Here is an 18092-nt window from a genome sequence, read left to right as displayed (position 1 = left end):
TGATAAGCAGCAAGCACACACAAACCGATGGGAAAGTGTGTGTCAGTGAGAAGCTCTGCATCTTCATAGTTTAACAATCCATGTGTGCATTGGTTCAACAGTTTTAATGAGACATTCAGACACAAATCTACGAGATTATAGAAATGAATGCTTTATTTTTGTCACAAGCCAAAGACGATCTGGAGATAAATATTCTGTATTAAACTTGGATTTAAAAGTTTCGTCTGCTAATTAAAAAAAGATTGTTGCTTTTAAACTTGCAACATGCATTTTTAAACCGAAAGACAAGCCCTCATAGACGTCTTTTTTTAAATCTCTCTAGTTAGATTTTATACGTTAAATAAGTAAATGAATAACAACGAAGAGTTAGTCAGCGTACTCCAACATTTAATATGGTTTAGTCTGTGTGTTACCCAAACACACACTCAGCATGCAGATGGAGGCGCATTGCATTATACATTGAGTGATTTCTCCCCATCTTTTACTGTCATTTCTGGTTTACCGCTTCTGCATTTCTCCAAACGACTCCACCTGATGAAATGGATTGCAATTACATACAATCATACAACAACATATAACTGCACACATTTATCGTGCTTAAAACCTTCATTACTGCAATTTGTGAATTATTTGTTTTTCTCCATAAGTATATTTCTCTGCTAGACATGGAGACAGGACATGCAGGGACACGTGTCCTATGTTTTTTTTTTTTTTTTTTTTATACACACACATTCACATTAGATCTCAATATGCATGTCAGTGAACTTGTAAAAGAAAACTCCAGATTGAATACTCGGTGTCCAATGAAATATTTCTGTTTCTTCAATTTATTTGTCAACTAATGTAGAAAGTTCATAATGAAAACAGTGTAAAAAAAAAAAAGAAAAGCTGTTATAGCAGTTCATGAACATTTCACATTACACTCTTTTACATTATTTTTCACTAATATATCTGCAAAAATGTTCGTATCTCTGCTAGCAAGCCCGTGAGCTGTTTAGTGATACAAAACATTACAATATTCAAGACAATGGAACATAACTGAGATGCAAAGAATGGAAAATAACAGTACAGCTTTAAGAGATTACTGTAGAAGACAATGAGTACATCTCCATGCCAGTGGAAAACCTACTCCAGACAGCAGCATGCACAACAATCTGCTGTGTCTTATCAGCACTGGCAGCGTGCTTGGTTGTATTCTTTCACAAAACAGGATAATGTGAGGCTATTGCCAGCCCTCCACCCCCCACACCCCCACAACACGCATTCACATCACAGGGAAACCTATTAGCATTAGTATTGCACCAAAAGCCATAAACCTCTCCAAAAATCTTAATGACCCCATCCACTGACAGCAGCAGAAGGTAGAATGCTAAACAACACAATAAAAAGAGGAGAGAATCTTAACAACTCAGTTAGAGGTGCAAACCTCAGTAGTGAGAATAAGAACCAGGAAACACCACTGCACCATCTGGTAAGCTTGGCAATTAGTTTTCAAATTAAATTGAAATTCAAGTTAAGGAAGCAGTGTAGATTGAAATGCTCGATTGATAGCAATGGCACAGACATAGCATTTTTTTTATATATATAATAAAAACAATTATAGAAAGGTTTATCTAGCAGTTTGACCACTGACAACAAAATTAAAGTAACTCTGTCTATTTATCCTAATAGTTGACGCAAAGTGATGTGGTTGAGGGATGTTCGTATTCGCACACACCCTTCACACACAGCACAGACCACCTGGGGACACACTCTCCGCTTCGGCACTCATCACGCCCTAAGCATAAAGGTAACAAAGAGAGCTCCACACCTTTCTGCAGTCAACCTCCTCCGTGGAGCAAAACTTTGCTCTACGGAGGAAAAGTGTAGTCACTTGATCTTCTTTGTAAGTATTTAATTTGTTTTCCAGTTAACCAATCATTAGTCAGGTCTTATCCAGCGTAAAATTGGCAAGATTCATTCAGTGATCAAAAGAAAAAAAAAGAAATTCTCAGCTGGTTTATTTTTGACACACGTTCTCTGACTTTTCCCAAAGTCTGACATTGAAAATAAAAATATGAAAATTAGAGCGGCTTTCTTTCCAATATGGCCATAAAACAGTTTTATCTTATACGAATAAAGAAATGCTTTTGATGCTAGCAGTTTCACTTGGCCTTGTTGGATTTTTATTGTTTTGGTTCTTGTTCCTTTTTTTGATAATCATGGGGGTTTTCTTAGAAATAATGTGGCTCTTACTGGAATTTGTGACCAAGTGGGAAAAGGCTAAGAGTGGATTGTAAACACATTATAGATCTGACACACATGAACAGACTGACTTAAACTGAGAGTAGGTCTTGATTAAACTGACCATGCTGCTCTCCTAACAGGCCTCCTGGCTTGAGCTTATTTTTAACTGATTATGGTTTCTTGAGAGCATAGCCTCTTGAAAGCACTAAATTTATGAAGGATATTTGAAGGGAAATGAGAACAAATGGCTTCTCTGCTCGTTCGAGCAATTTTTATCCCATTGTCCGCTTTAGTTTCAAACAATAACTCACCTAATCACCATTAATCATCTCACTGCTCATTACACTTGTGCAAATTGCATGGTGCCTGTTCCACACTTTACCCTCCATTGCCATCCTTAAAAAAAACAACAAAAAAAACAAAAAAACAGACCTTTAAATTGCACCTCTGATACGTGTGGGGTTTTCATCCTTACAGAATCAGACTTCTGCGTCAGCCGTTTTCTACCTTGTCAGCTGTTTCACTTGACTGGAAGCATGGCTGAGGAGATGAGGCGAAAAATTCGTTAGGCATATTTCAGGCTCATAATGGGCTGTGCCTCCTCCTCTGAGGAGGGGCTGCGTGGACGCGCGCTATTTGCAGGCCACGGCTGTTTGTCAAAGATATCATTATATAGGATGACTGTGATATGTAGCAGATTTTAATCTGTGCTTTCATAGTAGCACAAATCAAAAAAAAGGACTGTTCAGTTTCATCCTCTCCCCGTCCTTAAGAAGAGAGACACGAGAGGTGAGTGAAGGTGAAGAAGTCAGACGAAGCAAAAGGATTATCAAAGCCTTCTCTCCAAGCATCATCTTTGTGGAGGCATTCACGCTTTCTCCCCTGTTTTTGAAAGGACGAACCCAAAAAAAAAAAAAAAAAAAAAGCAAGCAAGCCTGTGTAATTCGGCAACGATGTGCAGAGGACAAAAGAAGAACATCTCTAAATCTGAAGTTTTATGCAGCTTCTTCCCGCCTCTGATTCCTGTTGCTTGGCCTGCCAGATAAGGTTCTTGACTTCAAATGTGCAGCCTGTGCTCAAACCGCTAAAGCAGATATAGAGGATGAGTCGGCATACTCGGTGCAGCATGCATGCTTGTTACTGATAATGGAAGCAATAATTTTACATTTGCAGCCTGTGAACATGCACAGAACCGTGCAAAGGTATCCACATCACTTGAACTTTTTCACATTTGATCACCTTACATCAACAGTCTTTGAGATTGAATTGGGATCTATGTGATACACCAATACAAGATAGTGTAAAAAGAAGTGGTAGGAAAAAGGAATCATGGTTTTACAAACAAAAATCTAAAAAGTGTGGCATACATTTGTATTAAGCCCCCCACTGATATAGTAGCACAAAAACCAGAGCAATCATTGGCTTGAGATGTCTCCTAGTTCATAAACAGGGCCACATGTCTGACATGACTTCTGTGTAAAAATTGTTGTTTTAATTGTGTGGGAAAAAAAAAAAAAACACACAATCAAAAACCTTCATTGCTGTTCCTTGTCCAGCCTTCTTCAGAGAACCTTGACTGAAATGAGACAAAATACAAATGCACATCTCACTTTATGGACTTTTATAAACCACCCTTTTGGTTCCACTTCATTGCATGTTGTGAAAGGTTGCAGGGTTAATTTAATATGAAAAGTTTAAGGAGCATGAACACTTTCGGAAGGCGCCATAAAGTTTCTTTGGTGTCATTGAAAATGAACTCAGACAATCATTTGAACACAAGCTAATTAGTTTCTTAGAAGAAAAGTACTGTATCCACACACACAAAAAAGATATTCTTTAATCCGACTGTTTCTTAATCTCCTTAAAGCAGTTTTCAGTGTTTTATAATGACCATTCCCAATTTGCCTGTCTAGAAAGCCACTAATAGAATATTAATGGAATATTAATGTGAATGCTTTGGAAACTTCTGGCTATTATAATTGTCTTTGTTCTACTTCGAGAAATTTCAGTCCCGTGTAGCGTCTCTTTTTAGTGCCCCAGTCTCTGAGATTTTCTGTGCTTTTTTTTGTACTTTGTGCAGTATCTTTTATTACATTCCTTTCCTTCTATCAGTTTTTTTCTTTTTTTTTTTTTTTTTTTTTACCAAGATCATAACCTGAGCTCAGTTAGAACTTACATCTGAAGCACATTTTCAATGCAGTAGCACAGCAGCGATCATCAAACAGAAATTCCTCAAAAATCATGCGTCCTGCAGGCCATTCCTTTGCCATTGTAGCAGGATGAAGCTATCCGCTATATGCACGCTCTGACTGGAAGCTGTCTTAACAACTGCACTTCATATTCCTCTGAGTGTCTTCTGATGGCTGGAAACAGCTGGAATCTCCCAAATAATTTCTGACTAGAACTATGCATGAGCGGCACATCGTCTCGCTCTGACCTGTTTCTTGCTGGCAGTGCAGTTGAAGTGTGTTGCAAATGTACAGTGTAGTCTTCATTTTGGTCTCCTGAAATTGCAAAATAAATGTTTCATTTTCATGCTTTTTGGCTCTTAATGAAAGTCAGAACAACGCAAAGAGAATCATCAGAGTTTAGGGTTTGTTCAAATGAATCTCAAACTGAAACTCTTTTCAGATGTGTATAAAATGAAGTGTGAGAATGTTTTATAATGACTGAGTGCATAATTGTTAAATGTAAAAAGATAATTTGACATTTAACTTTCGAGAGTTAAGCCCAAACTCTCGAAAGTTTGGACTTAGTGACAAAGTTGAAGTTGTCTATGGTTATTCCTGAATAACAAAGAAGAAATGGATGGAAAATAGTTTAAGATCCCCCCCCATCTGTTTCCTACACCTGAGTAGAAGTTACATGGGAAACACTGCTGTCCTGCTGGTATCCACTGCTACTTTTACATTTTGTATTGAATTTTTCAAAATGTTTTACCAAATATAGAGTGTGACAGATATTACATTCAATGCTTTGTGATCCATCATCCAAACACACACATTTACATCTAATGACAGATTTTGTTTCCCGCTACACTTTGCGAAACAGCGCAGCCAGACTTAATGTAGCGTCTGCTGAAATTAGTTTTCAAGCTTTTCCACAGATTCTCAACTGGATCTGGGTCTGGACTGAGATGCTCTAACTTGTGACTATGTGCTTCGATTTAAGTAACACAACATAACAAACAACATTCTGCAATATATTTAAGATAGGAGAGAAGGTGAAAGCTTGGAGAGCTAGCAGGCATCTACTAGTTTTTCTGTTCATTTTATGTTTTGCTTTTATGTCATAAAAAATGTATCTTGGTCTCATGTGTCCACTGTAATGAATACTTCTGCAGAATAATGTATGGTAAGCACGTTGATCAGCATTTAATTTTGAAGTCAGATCGACACGCATGTCAAGAAGCATTTGAAACCCCGAGAGAGCGACAAGGGAAGGTAACAGTCAACCTGCACACTCATTATAGAGGCAGAGGCCATGGGCTCGGATGACACAATTACAAACATCTCTGGATACATTTACATAGTTGACTCAATAGATATTATCTTGTGGACACACTGTAGAGGTTCTTAATGGAACAGCAATAGCTATAGAGGAAGGAAAGTGTTGCTGTGACTGCACTGAAAGACTGAAAGAACACGAGCGGATCAAGAAAAAGGAGTTTCCCCAGAGGCAAAGCAAGTAAATGAGTCATTATAGTGGATGTACTATCAGGTACATTCTAGCAGCACAACAACTGAATGAATGCCTTAAAAGTTAGGCATAAAAGAGTTTTTCATTTTGCTGCAATATCCCCCTTGGTAGACATTAATGCCTTAGTTATGGACCCGACTGTAAAACCTCCGGAGGTAGGCTGTTTATCGCCCACAAACATTGGCGGAGATGTATATGTAAAGCGTGATTGCTGCTTTTATGGAAAAGAGTATTATTGTGCAAAACAGTTAGTAAATTTGATGTGATTTTGTGTGTCGTCTCTACAGCCAGGTTGTCGCCCTTTCTGCACAGCCAGCTTCCCAGGTGCAGCACGTCACAGCTGACACCTCACTCTCTGATCGTTCTGACCCGCTTCACACCCAAACGCAACCAGAAACTTATAGGCGCATGCAACAAAATGCAAAGCAAAACAGCCACACGCAAAACAGTACCATATATATATATGCCAGGCTTAATTTCTGCTCTGCTGAGTCTGTCGGTGTCGCATCTTTGCAGTTGTTTTAGCCACAGGGACAGGGAAACACTGAATTTGCACAAATTGTCTTTTTAGCCATTTGGCTGGAACAGCAGGTTTTGAAATGATAATGAATACGTGGGCCAGGATCTCCCACATGGCGCTGTGTCTAGTGTGGAAACAGAAGATATAAAAGATGGCAGCCCTGGAAAGCAGAAGAATAGTGTTTTTCTATTTTTTTTTTTAACTCATGTGAAATATGAAAATCAGACAGTACAAGGATGATAATGCAGTCTGTGTTTCTCAGAAGGGATAAATATCTAAAAGGAAGAAAATGGTGAGTCTGTAGGTAATATTTTCACTGAAGTGTGCAGAGGGTTCTGCATGCTCCTCATTTACTGCTATAAAATCGTGCTGTTTTGTAGCACAGTTTAAAACAACCAAGATGTTATAATAGTTATATTATTATTATGACATCATAATAATGACAGAATAATAAGAAGAAAACTACTGAAACTGAGGCTGCTCCGCTGCCACACTCCATCACACATGCATTTATGTGTTGATTGTAGGTGTAATAAACACAAACCCAATGCCTCTTACGTCATGCAGACAGAGGTCAAAGGGAAAAGGGGAGAGGCGGAGTAAAGGTCAGACTCCACAGGAGTATAACTGCACAGCATGGAGACTCTAAACATCCAAACATGAGCGTGATGACAGGCAAGTCTGAGGAGGAGATGAAGCAAAACGGCATATCGCTGCATCCTCTGGACGTGGCAGCTGGCCCTGAGCCAGAGCTACTGTGCATATTTGGGACCGGGGACCTGGGGCGCTCTCTGGGCCTCCGTCTGCTCCAGTCTGGCTATGGAGTTGTGTATGGCAGCAGAAGACCAAACAGCTGTGGCCCTTTGCCGCAGGGAGCTCAGGTACACGTCACTGGAGATGGAGGATTTATCTCAAAAACTGAAGAAAGGGGACAAGCATGTGTGTGTGCTGCATGTAATTATGTAATGGATTATGTGTTGAAGAGCTGAATACATGTTTTGTACAGGTGATGACCCATGCAGAAGCAGCCCAATCCTCTAACCTGATCTTTATTTGTGTTCACCGTGAACACTACGAATTCTTGGCAACAATGGAGCATCATCTTAAAGGGAAGGTAAATGAACACAAACTAACAATGTAGTTTGATTGTTTATATCCAGCGGCTATCAGATGTTTTCACTCTCCTTGATTTTTTTCCTCTTCATTGATCTTAGAACTGTTATGATCAACAAAATGTGGCTTTTTTTCTAAAGCAAACTTGTTAAATGCATTTTATTTTGAAGGTATTGGTGGATCTCAGTAACAACCTGAAGAAAGGCATGTACCCAGAAGCCAATGCTGTCTATATGCAGAGGTAACAAACTCCAAACAAAGTGCAGAAGAAAAACAAATACATTTCAGGATTGTACATTGTTGTGTGCTCTGCACAGTAAGACAGTTGTTATCCCTGTTGCTAAGCAAATAATTTAAGTTTAGATTCCTTTATCCATTACAAGGCCTTTGCTTACTCTTTGTAAAACTTCAGTCTGGCTTCAATGCAAAACGTTTAACTCATTGCACTCCATCCTCGGCAGCTGAACTTGTTCGGTCTCTTTCTGACTTTACAGACGTGGACTTTCATGTGACATTTTAGTTTTTGGAGACTTGCCTGAGCATTTTATTGTTCTGCTCTCAGGTTATTATGGTGGTTAAATGTGGGCATGCTGGCGATTGCTCAAAATGTCCTTTACATGCACCTTGAAGTGAGAAATGAGATTTCAGATTCTTTTAAACCTTTTTCAAATTCCTTGCTAGGCTCATAGGATGACATAATCTTCTTTATGAGGTCTTATTCCTACCACGGTGTTCCCTTGCATATCAAAAGTCAGGAACAAAAACTGTCTGTGATTTAAACAGGCCAAGCCTCCATCACGATGCCGTGTAAGGATGTTGTAATGTAGCCATTTTCACCCGATGTGACAGACATTTGTGTGGGATTTTAGTCATTTTATGTGGTAAACACATGGGGGTGTCCTAATACATCCTTCAATTGAAATGATAAGAAATTATGTACAAAATGTGGTATTATGTCAGAAAAACAAAACATTAAAGGCTTTCAAAGCATGCCCTTTATTTACCAGACTGCAACTTTCGAGGAACATATGAAAGTGCTAAGACAGATTTCCTTTGAAACCAATAAAAGTAAAATGCTGTGTGCTCTACAGGCTGGTTCCCAGTGCTGCTGTGGTGAAAGGTCTTAACACGCTGTCTGCCTGGGCCCTGCAGAATGAACTTTTAGCAGGAAAACAGGTAAGGAGTAAGTAATCTTTCAGAGAACGTCGGTGGGATCAAGGCGAAACAACACCAGGAAGCTGCTAGGCATTAAGAAGCACTTTAGCTGACAGGAAGGAAAGATACAAAGACAGAGCAGTAACAGGGAGGAGATTACCAACTTGATCTGTTCATGATGAGAAACACTTGACATCAAACTTGAAAAACAGTGCCTGCTTTCATCGCTTATTGTACATTGGGAAAAGTGCCTCTCAGATTTGTAAACATAAAAAAAAAAAAGATTACTTCGTCATACACTGTGCACAACCTGGAAATGGAATTTATTTCATTTGCCTTCCTGCTGATAACTGATTGTATCAACTTTCCATCTGAGGAGTAAAGAAAATGAGGACAATGTAAAAAAACAAAACAAACAAAAAAAAAACAACACACACACGCAAACACACCTTAAGTTGAAAGCCCAGTGTTTATTGCAACCTTCATTTCAGTTTGTTTCAAGAGGAACACAAACATGCTGGAACCTCTAGAGACCAAACCTGAATCTGCCTCAAATCCTCTTTAGCACAAACAGTTTTTTTCATATGTGTACACACACACGCACACACACACACCCACGCATGCATGCACGCACGCACGCACGCACGCAGACACACGCCGTCGCACACACCTCTGTTTTCTTTGGAAACAGGTAAAGAACACAAGATGTGTCTCCAAATCTCTTTCTTGCTGCACATGTAGTCACACTATGTATTCATGCACACACATACATGCTTGTAAATGTGCACTATTCCCTGGCCAGCAATTTGATTAGATCCACAGCGGGGCTGTGGCGCTGTCACATTTACATTCAGATGGAGATTTAGTCTGTCGGCCGTCCCCTGCTGTTACTGGTGCAGTAATGTAGGCAGACATGGCTGACTGCCCAGTCCACTTATACACACACACCTGGGGAAAAGTGCCCTATCCTTCCGACTCTCACACACGCCTGTCAGGCTGCTCTTTCCAACACTCTGCAGCGCTCAGTTTCTTACAAACAACTTAATCATCTTATCCCAGAGCCGAGAGGTAAAAATGATAAGCGTCAGCATGGCGAGATCTAGAAATGGGATTAAATCCTGAGCATATACGAAGCGGACATGTGTCTTTACAGAGTCAAGCAATACAGATTAGCTTCGGCTCCAAAAATTACTCATAAAACACAGAGAGACAAACAAAAGAAGGGTCAGTACTCAGACAGACTTTATTTGGAAGGTATCTTCTAGATTTTACTCTAAACAGATCAACTGATATTTCCAGCAAATAAACAAAATGAACAACAGTGATGCTGCAGGAAAAACATACATTTTTATTGTCATTTAGAATTGAATAGAAAACAATATGTTAAAAGCATGATTTGGTATCATGATTATTGGTAATAATGATTGGATACAGTTGGACTTGAGAGCTTTTGTTATATTTTCTCTGGTATTTTTTGTTTTATTACTAGGACTGCTACTAGCACTGGTAGCAGAGCTAGTAACAGCAGCGTTAATTTATCAAGTTGAAGAGATCAGATGGAATTATAGTGAGAAAACCACAATTTCTGCATATTTGGATAAGCTTTGATTGCAACTGTAAAGAAATTCACCCTGATCAAACACACCCTGTTTTCCCACATGCACTATTTTCTAGTTTACACAGAAACGTCATTCTGCCCTTAGAAGCCGGACTTGACGAGGCCTTTTCCCACTAACTGGCTCTAGTGGCAGGTCAGCTGCTTGTTTTCTATCAGGACTCTTCCAGTAATCTCAAACGTCAGAGCCTTCCAGTTCAGCACATTGCCTGGACTGAAATTCAGATTGTCCACATAGTTTTGGATTTCACAGGAAGAAAGGACGTAGTCCCACATGTGGACATCGGTCATCATGCCGACAAAAGATTGCTTAATGTCAAATTTACCACCATAGCTGTCCTGTTCCTGAAAGCAAAGAACAGCGTTCAGTCAGAATAACAATAAAGAACATTCTATGCATGGACAGCAACTTTTGATCTTTTTCATTTTTTGTTAATATTGTAAATATACCTGTCCAAGGACAACAAGTGGTTGATTGATCTGTGATGAACCTCCTGACTGAAGGTTTTCCATCAAACCACAGTTGACCCAATCCAGATTCAGAGTCCCATGTGGAGCAAACAGAGTGCCAGGCGTTCAACTCATAGTCCAGTACAGAAATTAGTCCTTGATTGTTCACATACAAGCCAATTGTATCAGCAGCTGTTTCTTTGAATATCAGTAAACCATTGTGTAAAGACGGTGTGGCCAGGGAAAAAAGACTGTGGGCTCTGCTGAGATCTGTAAAAGACCTATCAGAAATTAAAAAAAAGAAAAAGAAGCAAAATAAACAAATAAGGACACAGTTCATGTTACTTCTATCTCAGGTTTCCTCATGCAATTCATTTTGTTACATTAACTGAGACATACTGTCACAGCATTTAAATTGTGTGGATATATTCAGCATCAGTTTGGTTGTGTAGGTTTTTGTGGAAATGTAAATATTTTTCCTGATAGATCTATAAACACATGAAATTTTATAAATATAATAAATATATTAAATTGATCATTTCAAAGAAAACCTTCATCTATCGGTCAAATCTTTCTTGTGAAAAACAGACCTATCTGGAAGTATGTTCAAAATTCTCATCATTTTTGTCTGTTAAAAGCAAAATGTATGTGTCTTACCCTGCAGACATGCAGCACATGCTGTCAGCATCACAAAGAGAAGTAAAGCAGGCATCTGAGAAAAAGTCAGAAACAGAAAACACCTTGAGTTTTTTTATTTTTTTTAGTTTTTGATTATACCACAGTCACATTGCTCTTAGTTTTGATACTTTTTCCTACTTGGAACAGCACAGTTTAAAATACAAGTAGATGAAGAACATGCATTCAATTAATATCATTCTATTTAGCAACAGCCATTATATGTCAAGGTCGTCTCGGTGTGGATGTAATGAACTGGAGCTGTGTGTTTTTATAGAGGTTTGTCCTCATTCTTCTTTGAGTCAATATATTGTTATGGCCTCCACTACAGGGTTACAGGGTGGGGTGGCAACCCCACCCTGTAACACCCAAATTACCCCTTGTAATTACCCCTTATTGTCCCACTTATTGTGGGACAATAAGTGCTTTCTACTATATACTAATTACATTCACTGAATTAAAAAAAATGAATGGAAGTCTTGAATTTAATCTAATTTTAACATTTCTTGTCAAGCAAAACAACAACAACTGCTTTCAGTGACATTTGGTCAAACACGCAATCTGTTTAGATGTTTGCAAATTTAAAGAAAATCATAGGAATAAAACTGTGGTGAGAATAAAAGAGCAGAAAATACTTCTCTCGTTTTTTGGCATTTAAATTCTTGCTAACAATGTCTTCCAAATACTTTTCCTTCTGCATATTTCTGAAGTTGCCTAAACTGTGTGCAGGTCTTCCTGTGTGGAGAAAGTGGAGAAGCAAAGCAGGCAGTGGCACACCTGGCTACCAAACTGGGCCTCACTGTTCTGGATAAAGGCTCTTTGTCAGCAGCTAGAGAGTTGGAGGACTTCCCCCTGAAATTGTTCCCGGAGTGGAGGCTGCCTTTGTCCATAGCTGTTGGCCTCTCCGCCTTCTTCTTCTTCTACCTGCTCATCAGAGATGTTATCTATGCTTATGTTGAAAAGAAAAACGATATCTCATATCGAATCATGGTGGCCCTGGCCAACAAGGTCGTGAGTTGTCCTTTATATTAAATCTTTTCTGGTGTCATTTTTTTTGTTGTTGTTGTTCTTAAGGGTGTTTTGTGAAATTGTGTTCTAGGTGTTTCCAATTGTGGCTCTTGTTATGCTGTCTCTCTGTTACCTGCCTGGCGCGATTGCTGCTTTCTTTCAACTCTACAGAGGGACCAAATACAGGTCGGATTATCACAGAAATAATAATAAAATGATAATGTGGTATACTATGCATGTTGTTTTTTGTAATGTTAAATTAGATAGTATTTTGCTTTTGGCTTTTCTTTCTCCAGGCGTTTCCCGAACTGGCTGGACCGCTGGATGCTTTGCAGGAAGCAGATGGGTCTTGTTGCACTTGGCTTTGCTGTTCTGCACGCTATCTATACATTCATCATCCCTATTCGCTATTCTTTCAGGCACAAACTCATTTCAGGGGTGGTGGATGAGGTACAGCAAGCTGGTCCAAACCAGTTATCATGTTTTTTAACAGTCATGCATGAAGAATAACATGGCATAAAACTTGCATTGATTTCTTCTTTCTTCCTTTGCCTCTTTCTTTCTTTTGCTGTCTCGTTCTTTCTTAGGTGAAGAACAATAAAACCACCCCATCTTACTTCGATAACACTGAGGCGTGGGGCACAGACTCGTTCATATCGCTGGGAATCCTGGGATTTTTCCTCTTCGTCCTGTTAGGGCTAACATCCTTGCCCTCTGTAGGCGGCTACCTCAGCTGGAGAGAATTCAACTTTATTCAGGTCAGAGCTCTGTTGGAAACGTGAATGCGTGTGTGAGTGCATACTTCACCTTTACGAGTACGAACATTATCAGACAGGTGGAGTAAATCAATCAGCAGAAAAGATCTTTAAGCGCCTTTGTAGAGGGCTATATTTGGACTTTAAAACTTCTTTTACGATAGCAATTAAAATTCTCCAAAAGCAGTAGCTGGCACTCGTTTCCCAGAGTGAAAGCCTGGTGGACTTTCGCCTGGGATTTTAAATGTTAAGTTATTCATTAAATAGAATTATGACACCTGGTGTAATCCCCAGCAGGGATATTGTTAATACAGGTCACAAGCCTATTTATGTAAAGGTCAGATCCATAAGTAGACACCAGAATGAGGCCCACAGAAAGACGCATAGGTCAAAATAACCCTTATGATCTGGAGGAAAGACTTGTGAAAAACATTACACTTCAGATGGCAATTTTCAGCAAATATTTATTAAAGATGTGGTTTGTGTGCCTCGACAGTTGTACGCATGTTGATGCACACAACGGAGGGGTTTGATGTTTCAAACAGGTTAAGTTAGATAAGCCCTGATCATCATTAAAATCAATGTAAATAATTTGTTTGTGCTGTCTGAGCTCACTGTAAGCTTACAGTGAGAAAATGAGCAGCCAAAAACTAAAGCTCTGAATGGAAGCAGGTCGTCCAAGTAATTCACTAAATTGAGCTTCAAATAAGGCCACTGGTGTTATGTAAAATTTGTCATTGTGAAATGAATTAATCTGCATCTTCTGCCACTTTTTAGCACTAAATGATACTATCAATAGAAAAAGAAGTTTACATGCAACTATAAATTTCTCGGAAAAATACCACTAAAATTACTTATTCATTAAATCAAAGAGTCTGAAGCAAATATATTTTTGCAAAAACACATTTAATCTGTATTTAAAGCCACCTACATTTACAACTCATTATATTTGCTGCACAAATGTTGCAGCAACGACCTGATAATGACATTTCTTCATCTTATCTTACACTCTCCTTGGCATGCTAAATGCTTGAAGTGGCCGACACTGCAACAGAGTTTGGCCTTTTTTCTGCAGCTGATAACTGTCTGACCACTAGGGGGCACTCAGACTGTTTGTAGAGCATGTTACCATAATGATTAAGCACATTTTAGATAATCAGAAATGCATGGAAAAATTAACCTTGACACCAGCTTCACCATTGATTACTGAAGGGAAAATATAAATAATGCACAATAATAAACATTGATTAAAGTTGCCCCTTCATTTTTCAGAAAATTGATCTTTACGCTCTCTGTTTTTGAAAAGGCAAAGCATTATTTTCAAGAATAGATTTTTGTTTAATTAAATTAAATAATCTGTGACACAACTTTGTAGCTTGCCAATTATTTTGGCCTATGATAATATATTTTCAATGGGCCAGTTTGTGAAGAAACAGCAAGTGCTGCTATATTTGAGTGTGTGCTCAACTCATGATGCTACATTCTCTTTGTGTATTGTGAGAAAAACAAATTGAAATAGTACAATATGTTACTAATTTCATCTGCAGGACAGAACAAGTTGTGCAGATGACACTGTCTCATATTCTATTGTATCCGATGGTTGCCTAATCATCTTGGCCTCAAATTTGAAAGCATTGTGATAATTTTATGATTGTCCCCAATTGGTTAAACAATTATTTGCTTACACTCTCCTTGCTTAACTCCTTGAGTCAAGCAAAAACAATGTCAGACTCCCCTCTCACTGCAGTCGTTTTAAGAACAGTGAAGTGAGTGAATCTTCATCAGTGTGGACAGAGGATGCTTTAAAATCAGATTAGAAAGGGTTATTACTGGGTTATTGCTGCATTTGTGGAGCACTTCAGTATTTCTTCTTTAGCAGTGGTAAACGTAAAGTGTACAGCATGAAGTATTTAAGTTGTGGCACTTATGCTATGGAGCCTTTTGAGATGTAGACATAATTGGTGCAAGATTTGCAATAGTGTGCTGGTTAACATTTGGATGAGTAAATATTAGATGATGTTCTAAGGGACAGTTTTGGGTTCGATACATACTTTTAACAGGCATGCAGCTGGTATAATAAATGCATTCAGGAAACATGTTAACCTTAGTAAATTTCAGAATGTGACAATGAAATATATTTTTCTTGAATAGAGGAAATGAGTGAGCAAAGACAAATGCAACTCTTCAAAAATATAAAAAATAAATCTGACATTTTTAAAAATAAATTGTCTCTAGAATTGCAAGAACATTTCTTTTTGCTTTCTGGGCTTCTATTGACCCATACATCTATAAGTTATACTGTTTTCATCTAAAGCAGGCTGTTGTAGAAGTAAAACTACTGTTAAAGTAACCAGAAAATGAGAAATAGTGATGTTAAAAAGGTTTGTATCTTAAGGTGTAGATTTTTGTACATATTTCTAACCTTAATAAATCCCAAGTGTAACTTTTGAATCCCACATACCTTGTAACACAAATGGCTCCAATTTTTTTTTTAAGTCTTAGCACAAGCACTTATTTTAGCAGGATAAACTAGAGTTGGGAAAAACATGGAGGAATCTGGTTTGAGAATCAACTCCTAGTGCAAATTCATGTCTGATGTTTGTGTGATGGTCATTAGGAGAGCTTATGGTGATATTTTTATCTTAGGTCAAATTAAATATCAGTGACTTGTTGCTCAGGAAAATCATATATATAAAAAAAAACTTGAGAAAATATCACAAAATGGAATTAATTACATTAAATCAATAGAGATTATGTTGAATAGGGATAAAAAATAAAAGCAAAAGCAAAGCATGTTAAAATGATTTTTTTTTTCTGATCTAAGTGTTTCATAATACATTTCATTTTAAAAGTGTGCTAATTGTAGACATTTTGCAGACCTGTTTTGTAGCAACTTTAATATGAAGTTTATTTTTAAGCCCTTTAACCCAGTCACCAGCTTCATGCATGTAACCTTACACTTTTGATTGCTGTGGTCTCTCTGTCATCAGGTCAGTGAAAACATCTGTATTCTGAAATGCCCTTCTCTTCTTGCAATGTTTTAAGTAAAACCTTTATATGTGCCATTTTTCCAGTCTAAACTAGGACATCTCACTCTGTTCATTTGCACGGCTCACGGCTACATCTATGGCTGGAATAAATTTCTTCGCCCCTCAACCTACAAATGGTACACGCCTCCAGGCTACATGCTCTGTCTGATCGTACCTTCTGTGGTGTTGGTGCTCAAGTTACTTCTTCTCCTTCCTTGTGTGGACCGCGCCCTCACCCGAATTCGACAAGGCTGGGAACGGACCCAGCCAAAGGAGATGGATGAAATAAAATCCACAAACCTCTGAACTTTGTTCTCAAAAGGCAGAGTATGCACAAGATACTTTTTTTTATTATTTAATTTACATCTTAAATTAACCACATAGAGTAACTGCTGGAAAATGTTTTCAATGTGTAAACAGTTCTATATTTTGGGTGACAACATGTAATAAATTACCATAGTGAGATGTTAGACAAACAAAACAAAATTGGTTATTTTCACTTACTTGGGCAGTGTATCGTTTATCCGCTTTGGAAAAAAAAAAAGAATAAGAAAGATAAGTATTACAAAAAAAGTAGGTAGTGCTGTCATGAACAAGCAGAACTGTTTGTTTCCTCTTTTACTTTCAGCATTCTTCTCTAAATAAATATACATATTTATATCCAACACCAGGTGTTTTAGTAGTTAATGTGGGGAAGGTTATTGATTGGCTGCTTTGATTAGACAAAATTGAGACAAGTAAAGTTTTGACTTTTGCATCTGTTATGGATTTTGTCTTTTCCTCTGTCTCTCTTATCATCTTCTATCTGCTTACACTCAACCGCTGCAGCTTCCATGACCATGTTTATGTGTGACTGCTGCCAGTCAACAGATGAAAATGATTAGACTACCCTTTAGGCAGGGTACAGATTGCGCTTCAATCTCAGCCTCACTTGGTTGCATCCCTAAGGTTTGCTAAGTGACACCCAGCACTGGATGGTGAATGTAACTCTGTATCTGTTTCATTTGAATGACGTGCATGGCTTGTAATATTTGATCATTAAAGCCTGTTTTTAAATATAACCAAATCTCATTATTTCTTAAATTTATGCTAAGGGGTAAATTCTGGACGGGTGCTGAAACTGGTTAACGAACCTGGTGGAGCACAGACACAAAATTGAATGAACTCCAACACATGCAAGGTGTGGGAGGAAAAACACACTGCTTTTGCTTGTTACCTGGATGGCTATCTGGATGGCTACCCGCCTCGTCACCAGGGCAGAGGTCTGTCTGATGAAGGAGTGGAAAGAAGACATGATGCTTGCGGTGCTGCGCTGCTCTGTCTACCTACACTTTGCACCAACCGCAGTGGTGTCCAAAGACGATCCTTGAGGGTCGTCATGCATGTTTCAGTTCTCTCCCTGGTTCAACACACTTGGATCAAATGATGGCTAATTTAAAGGCCTCAGTAGAACACTGACATGTTATAGGTTGTTACTACCGGCTGGTACAGAACTAAAACATGCAGGATGCTGAACCTGGATCGACTTTGGACACCACTGGCCTAGTGCATTCGAGTTGACAGAAATAGATGTAGTGGGGCACATTGTGTGTGTGTGTGTTGGAGAGGAGGGGAAGTCTTGGGACCGGATAAACGAAAGATTAGCGACTGATAAAAAAAGTACAACATGGCTTGTAGACGAGAGTTGGTCCAAGGCTAATGACTTAGAGGTAGAAGAGGAGAGGCAGGAACAGAGAGTATCTGTTGTTAAGGGTACAAAGTCTGGAGTAAGAAGAATTTTTCCTCTTCATTTATGCCCTCAGCACCCCTTTTACTCAGACATCTTGTTATCTTGCATCTAGAAAATA

The 18092-nt window shown here is 38.6% G+C and overlaps 1 protein-coding gene across 1 annotated transcript; it reads left to right on the top strand.

Moving 5' to 3' along the window:
• The first annotated feature begins 6940 nt into the window (after positions 1 to 6940).
• On the top strand, positions 6941 to 17275 carry LOC106946129 (metalloreductase STEAP4-like). The gene is made up of 9 exons (XM_015030271.1): positions 6941 to 7326; positions 7452 to 7559; positions 7729 to 7799; positions 8650 to 8734; positions 12183 to 12461; positions 12553 to 12647; positions 12758 to 12911; positions 13049 to 13219; positions 16291 to 17275. Exons 1-9 carry the CDS (start codon positions 7105 to 7107, stop codon positions 16549 to 16551), a joined length of 1446 nt encoding a protein of 481 aa, XP_014885757.1. The 5' UTR covers positions 6941 to 7104; the 3' UTR covers positions 16552 to 17275.
• The last annotated feature ends 817 nt before the right edge of the window (positions 17276 to 18092 follow it).

This window comes from Poecilia latipinna, unplaced genomic scaffold (genome assembly GCF_001443285.1).
Source record: "Poecilia latipinna isolate Pla-1442-1.1 unplaced genomic scaffold, P_latipinna-1.0 Scaffold11, whole genome shotgun sequence".
In the NCBI taxonomy this organism is placed as follows: domain Eukaryota; kingdom Metazoa; phylum Chordata; class Actinopteri; order Cyprinodontiformes; family Poeciliidae; genus Poecilia; species Poecilia latipinna.
This window is presented reverse-complemented; position numbering and strand designations above follow the sequence as displayed.

What these genes read in the sequence shown, in the direction of transcription:
- LOC106946129 (XM_015030271.1), top strand. Translation starts at nt 7,105, where the DNA reads ATGAGCGTGATGACAGGCAAGTCTGAGGAGGAGATGAAGCAAAACGGC. An exon ending in TGGTGGCCCTGGCCAACAAG is followed by an intron (nt 12,462 to 12,552) that starts GTCGTGAGTTGT and finishes ATTGTGTTCTAG; the next exon opens with GTGTTTCCAATTGTGGCTCT. An exon ending in TACAGAGGGACCAAATACAG is followed by an intron (nt 12,648 to 12,757) that starts GTCGGATTATCA and finishes TTCTTTCTCCAG; the next exon opens with GCGTTTCCCGAACTGGCTGG.